This window comes from Ailuropoda melanoleuca, chromosome 8 (assembly GCF_002007445.2).
Source record: "Ailuropoda melanoleuca isolate Jingjing chromosome 8, ASM200744v2, whole genome shotgun sequence".
NCBI lineage: Eukaryota > Metazoa > Chordata > Mammalia > Carnivora > Ursidae > Ailuropoda > Ailuropoda melanoleuca.
In genome coordinates, this window is record NC_048225.1 from 12,829,649 (window position 1) to 12,841,811 (window position 12,163).

The 12,163-nt window shown below is 41.5% G+C and overlaps 1 protein-coding gene across 2 annotated transcripts in view; it reads right to left on the reverse strand.

Moving 5' to 3' along the window:
• BUD13 (BUD13 homolog) overlaps positions 1-12,163 on the reverse strand; it is a 28,971-nt gene that overhangs the window by 14,464 nt on the left and 2,344 nt on the right. The window contains exons 2-7 of one of the 2 annotated variants that reach the window (XM_034665809.1): positions 11,894-11,984; positions 7,617-7,701; positions 4,531-4,917; positions 3,576-3,932; positions 1,899-2,203; positions 231-336 (exon numbers count right to left, since the gene is read on the reverse strand). In XM_034665809.1, the coding sequence (XP_034521700.1) occupies positions 231-336; positions 1,899-2,203; positions 3,576-3,932; positions 4,531-4,917; positions 7,617-7,701; positions 11,894-11,984 (1,331 nt within the window). Of the gene's footprint in view, positions 1-230; positions 337-1,898; positions 2,204-3,575; positions 3,933-4,491; positions 4,918-7,616; positions 7,702-11,893; positions 11,985-12,163 lie in introns of both variants that reach the window. The other variant, XM_034665810.1, reaches the window with a different exon arrangement.

Below are 12,163 nucleotides of genomic sequence, written 5' to 3' on the forward strand. Positions count from 1 at the left end.
AAAACACAAAAAACTTTTGCAGCCAGACTACAAATAGTCCCTACCAATATCTAACCTTTTTCAAGAAGGAAAGGAAGCATTTGGGCCCACTAAGAAGTTAACATAATGCATAAAACCAGAGCTGAAATTTAATATCAATTAAAAGTTTAAAATATCAGGTACAATAAACTACATTAAAAAATAATAAAATCTACATGAGCCTTGATTGGTCTCCACTTTCACATTTTTACCTTCAAACGCCAGGGTTTCTTGGTCCCGTTTCTTGAGTTCCTGCTGCTCTCGCTGTATGTCAGTTAACACCAACCCAGTTTTAGCCCCAGAATACATGTGTGCAGCCTATGCAATGGAAAAGGGAGCATCCAACATTAATGAGGCAATACAGCAGCAGGCTCCAGGGTATACACAGTTAGGTGCATTTTTGCCTAATGATTAGCAATAACCAAACCAAAAACTCTAGCCTTGTATTCTCATTACTGACCACAAGATTCACAAAATAAAAAAGAAATAAAATTGAATTTGGTGGCATATTAACAGTACTATCAAGTTTCAAGAATAAACAGAAACACAAACCAAGAAAATATTAAAGAACAGGCATAGCATCTATATTGCTGACTTTTCAGTATATAAACTGCACACATGAAGCCGCACTCTCAGGTCACCTGATCAGAAACCTGTATCAAACTCTAAGCCCTCCAATACAGACCCACACTGATAAGATATTCCATTTCAACTACAAACTCAAACAAATCTAAGGTCCTTCAATTGTGGATATGTTTTAGGAGCATGACAAGTTATGACCAAATCAAACCTTTTTATTAAACTCCATTTCATAGCAAGATAAACAACCAATCCAAAAATGGAGTATATAGTGTATCATGTGCAATGTACTCAATTTGATCAATATGAAATTATCCATGAAGTAAACAGATACATAAAATGTCAGGGGGTCCAGTTGCAACACAAACCTCACTTTCTTCCCCAAAAGAGAAGAACCCCACTTCCGGGTCAGGAACAGACTACCAGGACCATGTGGGCAACAGAGGAGACCTACCTGAAAAGTCTGGGTTGGAGGGAAAAGTGCACACTGCAGGCCCTATTCCTGTTTCTTAACCAACTCACTGGAATAAGATTCTGTCCCTAGCACCTGTGTGCTTTACAAAACAACGGCTCAGAGTTCATGTGGATGTTCTGGGCAATTCATGCTTCATCACAGATTTAAAATAAAACAAAACATTGACTTCCCAGGTGGTATGATTTCTAAAAGTCGTTTTATATTTTAAATCCCTCCCTTTAAGCTCTGAATACAGGGACCTGCTGTCCGATTTATAATAGTAAATTGCTTACACTAATGTCTACTTTGTCCTGGGCACTGTGCTAAGAGTTTTACTTACCCTGACTCATTTAACTCTCACAATAGCCTCATGAAGTACATACTATGATTATCCACGTTTTACAGATGAAGAAGCTGAGGCTTAAAGATATTCCAAAGCTTGCTCAAATTTCACAAACAGCAGCTGAAGAAGTAGGATTCAAATATGTGATCTAATTAACACAAGGTTTGTACTCTGGACTCTACTCTGTAAACTATAGTTCTCAGTTCATTCCTAAGACAATAGGAAGTTTTTCCGGACCTATTAAAAAATGAGTTTTGTGGAATAAAGAGTATAGAAAGGCGGAAGGTACTTAGGAAACCTGGTGTTTACAAGTTCATCTGGGCTGGGTTATAGGCAGTCCTGCCCTCAGAGAGAAGTAAAGAGCTCTAAAGGTAACTGTGCTCTAGATTTACTCTGCTACCAGGAGCTACCTCCTCCCTCTCTGGTTTGCATATCTGAGATGTGTACACAGCTCGAAAACAGAAGCCACTCTAAGGAAAAGACATGGCTCCTGAAAATTCCTACCTTCTTTCCTAGAGGCTGACTCCTTCGAGGTGGAGACAGATCAGAATCAGAAGATTTGGCCCTCTGTTTCCTCCTTGGTGGAGACAGGTCAGAATCAGAGCTCCGATGTGTAGGTCTATTCCGTGGAGGTGACAGATCTGAATCAGAATCCTTGTGCCCTGAACTTTGCTTATGCCGTGGAGGAGAAAGATATGAATCAGAGGCTTTCCGACTGTCACTTGGGTAGGAGGAAGAGTCCAACACGTGGCTCTGATGTCTCCTAGGTGAAGAGCTTGTGTGAAACCTCCTATGGCTGGGCGAAGAGCCTAGAAATTAAAAAATAAAATCTTTAATCCCCTTGCAGAATTTTAAAAATAGAACTTACCAGGCTAATATTCAATATTCATTCAGTCCTCCTCTAAAGAGCTATCACTAACCTAAACACAAGTACAGATGATGCGTGAGAAGATCAGAGTCAGGGACAACCTTTAAAACCAACAGGGAGGATGGGGGTTCTATTCCCAAATTACTACTGACTGTGACTAGCATGTGAGACCTCAACATACGCACCTATGTCATATTTATCTGAGCATAGAATGGGCAAAACAACTTGTGCTCAGACCTCAGTGCTGTGGCAAAGTTAAAAAACTACCTAGAACATACCTGGGTGGCTCAGTCGCTTAAGAGTATGCCTTTGGCTCAGCAAGGCTCCCTGCTCAGCCCCGTGTCAGGAGAAGCCTGCTTCTCCCTCTCCCTCTTTCCCCTACCCCCATTCATGCTCTGGTATGCTCCGACTCTCTCTCTCTCTCTCAAATAAATAAAATCCTAAAAAAAAAAAAAGAAAAGAAAAAGAAAACAGTCCCTAGGGACAAAGACTGAGTAAACAAATCTCACAGCATAGGCCTGAGTTGTAGACAGAAACATCACAAATCAACTCCTAAAAAGGCAACCTGCAAACGCGTATCAACCATTTTAAAAATATACATCCCTCTTACCTAGTAAGTCGATTTCTACTTTGTTTTCTAGGAAACATATCTAGAAGTACTTAAATTCCCAGAAAAATCTACCTAAAAGTAGATAAGGAAATAATCCAAAATGGGGCAACGATTTATGTATAAGGCTCATTTTAAAATTATAAAAGCAAAAATTTAGAAATAACCTAAAATATGCAGTATTAGGGAAATGGTTAAGCACATTTATGTAACAGAACACCAATAAAGATCATATTGACAAAGAGATGTTTTTATGACATGGGGAGGATAACGTTAAGTGAAAAAACCAGGCAAGACTATACACACAACATGTATATACAACATAGAAAGGGCTTAACTACATAAAAAAATGAACAGAAAAAAGCCTAAACAAACACTGGCCACAGCACTAACAGTGAATGGCTGTGAATGACAGAATTTTGTGTAATCTTCCTTCTACTTCCTTCTGCATCTCTATACACTCTGAAGTTTCTACATCAGACATGTAGTATTTTCATACGGGGTGGGGACAAAAAACAAAGATATATAAAAACGTCCTCCTTGCCACTGTAAATTTTAACTCTCCTCAGCCCAACCTCTCCCATTTCCCTACAGTTTTTAAAACTTCTCCAAAAAATACCATTCTCATTTCTAAAGACCACAAGTAAAAGGTCCAAAAGAAAGCACTTAGGGAGTAAGTCCTTCTCATGGGCAATCAAATACTTACCTTTAGAATCATGCTTATGGGATTTTGCTTGCTTTTTTCGTGGAGGAGAGAGGTCGGAGTCATACTCATACTTGCTGTTCTTTGGGAGTGATGCATGAGATGGTCCTGGCCCCTTCCAATGTGGAGAAATTTTGCTAGAGGCTCTTTCTGGAGCTTTTCCACTTTTGGTTCTGGGCAGCGAATGAGGGACATTAGCAGCCAAATCAGGGGAGTCATGACGGGCCCTCCTGAGCTGCGATGTGTCCAAGGAGTCAAGAGTCCTTCTAGGTTGAGATGTGTCAGGGGAGCTATTTCGGGCCCTTCTGGGAACAGAGCTATCTGAGGAATTGTGATGGGCCCTACCAGGAAGAGATGGATCTTCGTGTGTCATGATGGGCTCTCCTAGGAGACACACCTGAAGAGTGATGATGAGGCTTCCTGGGGGGAGAAGGATCCAGAGAAGCATGACGGGCCCTCCTGGGAGGAGATGAATCTGGGGTGTCATGACGGACTCTCCTTGGGGGAGAGGAATCCGGGGTGTCGTGACGGACCCTCCTTGGGGGAGAGGAATCCGGGGTGTCGTGACGGACCCTCCTGGGAGGAGAGGAATCCGGGGTGTCGTGACGGACCCTCCTGGGAGGAGATGAATCCGGGGTGTCGTGACGGACCCTCCTGGGAGGAGATGAATCCGGGGTGTCGTGACGGACCCTCCTGGGAGGAGATGAATCCGGGGTGTCGTGACGGACCCTCCTGGGAGGAGATGAATCCGGGGTGTCGTGACGGACCCTCCTGGGAGGAGATGAATCCGGGGTGTCGTGACGGACCCTCCTGGGAGGAGATGAATCCGGGGTGTCGTGACGGACCCTCCTGGGAGGAGATGAATCCGGGGTGTCGTGACGGACCCTCCTGGGAGGAGATGAATCCGGGGTGTCGTGACGGACCCTCCTGGGAGGAGATGAATCCGGGGTGTCGTGACGGACCCTCCTGGGAGGAGATGAATCCGGGGTGTCGTGACGGACCCTCCTGGGAGGAGATGAATCCGGGGTGTCGTGACGGACCCTCCTGGGAGGAGATGAATCCGGGGTGTCGTGACGGACCCTCCTGGGAGGAGATGAATCCGGGGTGTCGTGACGGACCCTCCTGGGAGGAGATGAATCCGGGGTGTCGTGACGGACCCTCCTGGGAGGAGATGAATCCGGGGTGTCGTGACGGACCCTCCTGGGAGGAGATGAATCTGGGGTGTCATGACGTACCCTCCTGGGAGGAGATGAATCCGGGGTGTCGTGACGGACCCTCCTGGGAGGAGATGAATCTGGGGAGTCATGACGGAAGTGTCTGTGTGAGGGTAGATGTTCACCGTGGCCTAAACAGAAAGGGCAAAGAGTTAGATCCCCACAGGCGCTCTATTCATCCCTGGTACCAAAACTTTCAAAAGATGCCCTGGCAGCATACATATCAAAACTACTCAGAAATCCCAAAAGGTCTGCACAGCTCTTTTCCTTAGGGGCAGTAAACCGGCGTCCATGAACACCTTAAAGATAACCTCTCGTATTTGCCTAACAAGCCATTTAAATGCATTTTTCATATTATACCTTGTAAGGTAAGCCAGGCAGGCATCCTTGTTTCACAGACATGAAAACAGAGGCTCCAAGATGATGAGTGATTTCTTAACAAGTCACAGACACTAAGATGAAGAGATAGGCGAACACCCTGATCCTCTAGCTGTCAACCCCATGCTGTTCCTAAAACCGTGTCTGTGCAGAGCTCCCAGAGGCTCCGACTGAGACTCAGACTAGATAACACACAGTTCACAGTCGCTCTTCTTTCAAAAGCCAAAGTGACTAAGCCTGTGCCATATCAAAATGAAATGCTATTAACTATTTAATCTACAGCCCTGTGCTCCTTATGGGGGGAGGTCACCAGATAAAAAGAGGGATCAGCATTTCCTGATCACCTACTCCAAGCCAATGGTTTATATACATTCCCTCACTTAATTCTCGCAACAAGCCTGAAAGACAAATATTGGTATCCCCATCTTACAGATGAAGAAGTTGACAGAAAGATTAAGGCCTACTGCCGAAGTCACACTGCTAACACGTGGTGGAGTGCTGGGGGATCCAGTGCAGATCCACCCGACTCCAGGGTCCACGTGCGAACTTTTAACATAGGGAGTTGAGGAAAGAGTTTGAAACTTTCAGTTTCCAAAGGTATTAGAGAATGAAATGTTTACAGCAACTCAGGACATTTCCAAAATCCAGTTTCTCCTCTCCATTTGCTTGTCATTGAGCTCTATGGCCCCAGTATAAATAAATGCTGGGTAGGGCCCAATGAACACTTGCTAAGTGGATGAATTAAACCAAGTCAACTCCTTTACTCTGGGGAATAGTCCTATCCGACGGGAATCACCGTGAACTCACAGAAGAGTACTGATATCTGTGGGAGACCTGACAGCAAATCTAATCCATGGCGTGGATATTTATAAAAAAGGAAGTAAGGATCAGAGACCAGTGAGGATATTTCCAGTGACAAATGGGGATGGAGCAGTGAGAGTGAAGAAAAAGAATTATTCTGCAGGGGAGGGGGCAGGGGATGCAGGTGGTTTGGTATCACTTCCTAGACCTATAAATATGGAGACCAGAAGATTCTCTCTAAAAAAGGAGTATGGAAAAGACTGGAAACACAACCACAGGATAAGGCAGAAAATAATAAGAGTGAACAAGATTCTGATAAAAGAATACATACTGATAATAAACTTTTTTTTTTAATATTTTATTTATTTATTTGACAGAGAGACAGCCAGCGAGAGAAGGAACACAAGCAGGGGGAGTGGGAGAGGAAGAAGCAGGCTCACAGCAGAGGAGCCTGATGTGGGGCTCAATCCCATAACACCGGGATCACGCCCTGAGCCGAAGGCAGACGCTTAACCGCTATGCCACTCAGGCGCCCCCGATAATAAACTTTTTATTCATAAAACAATAATGTACTGAAAAGTTAACTGAGGCAATAGTGATCACTAACCTATAGCCAACTGTCACTTTGGTTATGCATTTTTTTCTTATCAGAATTGTAGAACAATTAACATAAGCACAAAGTATAACAGAAAAAGAACAAATCCTATTTAGGAGTTAATTCTTCTACCCTTCATGTATGAAAAAGGAACACGTCGAGAGTAAACTGGAGTTAAATGGCTATTCAAAAGCAAGATCCCTATTTACGCCAGGCAGGGGAAAAACCAAGACAAGTAAGAATAAGGTTTGTCTCTGCTCAAACACAACAAACAAATGCCCCTTATCCAATCCTCAAAAACTCAAAAAAATTTTAAATATGGAGTTAAATTACTAGCCTAGGGAGAGGGTATAGCGTGGGTAAGTGGAGGATAATGCACTGCAAAATACCAATATTTAAAAGAAGAACAGGGGCGCCTGGGTGGCACAGCGGTTAAGCGTCTGCCTTTGGCTCAGAGCGTGATCCTGGCGTTGTGGGATCGAGCCCCACGTCAGGCTCCTCTGCTATGAGCCTGCTTCTTCCTCTCCCTCTGCTTGTGTTCCCTCTCTTCGCTGGCTGTCGAAAGAAAGAAAAGAGAAAAGAAAAGAAAAGAAAAGAAAAGAAAAGAAAAGAAAAGAAAAGAAAAGAAAAGAAAAGAAAAGAAAGAAAGAAAGAAAAAGAGAGAGAGAAAGAAAGAAAGAAAGAAAGAAAGAAAGAAAGAAAGAAAGAGAAAGAAAGAAAGAAAGAAGAACAAAGAAAGATTTACTCCTCCAAAGTCCTGTCTATGTACTAAGTGCCCCACTATTTGGGCCTGAGGGGAGTGGTTACTGCAAGAACCCCAAATAAGTCACTTTCAGACTTCAGTAACCCTAATGGCCAAATTATAAGAGAAAATGGGATACTTGGTCTCCCACTTCCGATGTCTTGCTACCCCTGAAGAAATTTTGAATTCTTTTCACACTATATTTTTCAGGATCAAGGACACACTAAAACAAACTATGCATTTTTCTAAAAGAAAAGCATAGAGAAGAAAAAAAAAAGGCTTCCCCTAAATATGGGAAATTTGTTGAAACTAACCTCCCAGAAGCTTCCATTTGGCACTGGAGCGAAAGGCTTCCATCTGCTTTACCTCTTCTGGCCGCTCATCCACAAACTCAGCCACCTGTCAGAGTTAGGACATTATGTTGAGAAAACCCACAGGATCCAGGCAAGGAGCACTGTTGTTCCAAGAACCTGAACCTATGACCATTCCATTCCTAATGTACATGGCACACACAAGTCCAAAACAGCCATGAAGAGACATGCAGAAACACGGAGTGGTCCTCAGCTATGTTTGCCCCATGAGATGTTTATCTGATTGTCCCTGGATAGTTTAATTATAGATCTTTCTCTGACTAATCAACTTTCCTCCAAAGGTGAATTTTTTCATTACAAACCTTCTTTATCAACCTGCCAGGTAGACAACTTCCACGGATAAGCTAAAAGCTAAATTCCTTTTACCTTTTTACTTTTACATTCAGAGTGAAAATACAGGCAGGCTTCCATGTCAAGGGCTTCAGGCTCCTTATGAAACCTCTGTTATTACAGGTAATCACAATGACAGGTTTTCTTAAATCCAACCAAAAGAAGTCATTAAGAAGTACATAGAACCACAGAATTTTTAAGGGATAAAAACACATTTCATATCATCCAAATTCCCATACAAATCTGGAATCTTCTTATATCCTTGAAAAATGATCACTCACCCAGTCCCTCCCTGACAGGGAACCAATTTACTGGCAGTGAACTCATTGTGTCCATTGTATTGGGGGCAATGCTAGAAAGTCTTTAGTTTTATTGGACCTGTACCTACTTTCCTAGAACTTCTTTCCATTAACCCTGGTTCTGACTCCAATACAATCAATCTCCTTTCCACATAACAGATTTTCAAAGGCAGCTGGCATAAAAATTCTAGTACAGAGCAGCGACTACATGCCAGGCGCTGTGTTTGGGCTTTACGTACATTATCCCACTCAATCCTCAAAACAGCCCTCCAAAGAAAGGTCCCACACTAATAAAAAACAAACTGTGATTCAGAGAATTTAAGCAGATTTCTCAATATCACAAGCTAGCAAGTGGCAGAACTAAAATACAAACCCAGGTCATAACTCACTTTTATTTTTCTGTTCCCAAGAGCCTACCATCAGTCCTCAGGTAACCCAGTTTTGAGACAGGAAAGCACAGGCCTGAATTCAAGCAAGATAAACTGAGATCTAATTCACCAGCTCTGCCACATAATATTTGTATAGCCTTTGGCAAATTATTTTCTCTAAACCTCAAATTTCCTCATTTGTGAAAGGAGGACTCAAAGGATTTCTATAAGAATTCAATGAGATAATTCATGTAAGCTAAGCAGCTTGGTACATGGTAAATACTCAATAAATTATACCCATTATTCTTGTGCTGCCACTGCTATTGTGCTTGTCCTAATTATTTTGCCATTATTACTGGTGGTTGTGATGGTCTTGCCATAACAAAAATGAATTCAATAATCAAGATCTGTTTTAATCAGTGCAGAGAGCAGTGGAGCTAAAGCCTCCCTTGTTCGGGTTTTGAGGCAATCGTAAAAGCAAAAGACAATATTATAAAGGAAAATTAATAGACTTGGCTATATAAAAATTAAAAATTTTAGTTCTCAAAAACATAAATGAAAAGGCAACTAATAAAATATACCTATGACAGGTAAAACAGGTAATATATTCTTTTATATAAATATCAAATAAATCAATGAAAAAATTAGAAAGTCCAATTTTCTAAACAATGGGAAAAAATGCCGAAAAATTCATGAAATACAAATGCCCAATAAACATATGAAAAAATTATTCACTCCTTTTCAAAGAAACTGGATACCACTGTTAACCTGCCAAACCGACATAGGTTCACTATTGTTTTTGTTGAAAATAATTCTCTAGTATTGATGAAGAAATGCGGAAAATGGCATTCTCAAACAACTTTAAGGAGAGTATAAATTGGTACCACCTTTTGGAAAGCAATACGGGAATACAGCTCAAAAGGACCACGCTTTCTAACCTATTAATTCCATTTAATAGGGGGGCGCCTGGGTGGCACAGCGGTTAAGCGTCTGCCTTCGGCTCAGGGCGTGATCCCGGCGTTATGGGATCGAGCCCCACATCAGGCTCCTCCGCTATGAGCCTGCTTCTTCCTCTCCCACTCCCCCTGCTTGTGTTCCCTCTCTCGCTGGCTGTCTCTATCTCTGTCAAATAAATAAATAAAAAATCTTTAAAAAAAAAAAAAATTCCATTTGATAGGAATAAAGAAATGAACAGATTTCTAAAATGATTTCTGTACAAGATGTTTTTCAAAGCACTATATTTTAAAACAGAAAACCACTCATACATTCAGTAAAAGGACAGGTTAAATCAATATATATGATTTATGCAACTACTATTGCAACCATTAAAAATCATGTCCTCAAAAAACATTTTAAAATCTTACTACAGTAGTCACAACATATTATTAAATAAGAGATCAGGCTCCGAAACCATATGTTCAGTATGATCTCAATTATATTTAAAAAATAAATAAAATACAAGTATGTATAATCTATGAATTAAGACATACGCATCCAAATGTTAGCAATTGTTACCCCTGGACAATCACAGGGTAAGTGATTATTATATTTTTTTCCAAAATTTTAAACCTTCTTGTAATTCCCAAATATTCTACAATAAATATGTATTGCTTTTATAACATTAAAAAAAAATGTTGTAAACATTAATTAGGTTAAGTGGTTCTAACTCAAATTAATTGGCCCCTTATGATCACTATTTCCCTTCTTCCTTTTTTTTTTAAAGATTTTATTTATTTATTTGAGGAATAGTGAGCAAGAGAGACAGCACAAGAGAGGAGCAGAGGGAGAGAAAGAGAGAGAGAAGCAGACTCCCTGCTGAGCAGGGAGCCCTACGCGGGGCTCCATCCCAGGACCCTGGGGTTATGACTTGAGCCAAAAGCAGACACTTAACTGACTGAGCCACCCAGGCATCCTGACCCCTTTTTAAAGTAATCTCTAAACCCAGTGTGGGGCTCAAACTCACAACCCCGAGATCAAGAGCTGCATGCTCTACCGACTTAGCCGCCAGGTGCCCCGCTATTTCCTTTCTAATTACTAATAAACCTTCTTTTAAACAATGTACTATAGAATATGCTGGGGATTAACACTGAATACACTCATCTGGAATTCAATTTACAACCTTTTAGTGTAATACAGCCTATCAACAGCTCTCCTTTTCTCCATGTTTCTCAGCAAGGTTTCCATTACGGTACCTATGTGAGATTATTTGCCTATGCTTTTGCTCACTTGGTTCTTACTGGTCCTTCAAAACTCAGCTCAGGTATTTACATCCTTCACAGAATTTCCCAGTGGAAGGTGCCTGGGTGGCTCAGTGGGCTCAGGTCATGATGGCATGGTCCTGGGATTGAGCCCCATGTCATAGGGCTCTCTGCTCAGCAGGTAGTCTGTTCTCCCTCTCACTCTGCCCTCGCAACTTGTGTGTGTACATTCACTCTCTCTCTGAAATAAATAAATAAAATCTTTAAAAAAAATTTCCCAGTGGAGTAAAAAATGTGCTACTTCCCCAGTGCTCTAATAACACTCGGTACATATATGAAATGTCTCTCCACCATTTATCACATTGTTGAAATTTGAAATTCAGTCTCCCAACTAGGTTAGGTTCTCTAAAGTACAGACATTAGGTTTTATTAATCTCTCTTTTTTTAAAGATTTTATTTATTTATTTGACATGACAGAGACAGCCAGCGAGAGAGGGAACAGAAGCAGGGGGAGTAGGAGAGGAAGAAGCGGGCTCCCACCGGAGGAGCCTGACCTGGGGCTCGATCCCAGAACACTGGGATCACGCCCTGAGCCGAAAGCAGACACTTAACGACTGCACCACCCAGGCACCCCTAGGTTTTATTAATCTATATATTTACAGTACTTAGACAAAAGTATACAATTTTAAACCTGGTTGAATCAATGAATAAAAGGAACAAATAAAAAGTTTCCTGTAACTGAACCTGAACATTGTTTTTAAGGTACATTTCAATAAATTGAACCATGGCTAATTGTAAACATTACAATTGGAAGTCCTGCCTCTTTGTGATTAGCTTCCATTTCTAGGCTAATGAGACCTTCCATAACAAAGAAAACAGTCTATAGGCATCATCAAAGAAAACTACTTTAAAACAGCTCTTTGAAAAGTGTCACCTCTTTTCTGCCCTCAACATATATATATATAAATCTACCCTGTACCGGGAATCAAGATTGAGACGTCCTCGCAGCCTCAAAAGATACATACCACAGGCAAATCTCCATCATCTTCTTCCTCCTTTTCCGGTTTAGTGGTAGAGATAGTTGCCCAGCTCACATCATCATCCACAATCCGCATTCTAAATGTGAAAAATAAAAAGATCAAAAAGGAAGAATCATTCTTGGATAACAGCCTACAAACACTTATCTATGGATCTTAGGATAAAGCTCAAAATCCTACAAGATTCTATAAGGTTCAGTCTTTGCCTATATGGCCAACTTCACCTTGTATCACTGCCTCCACAGTTCACTACTTTGC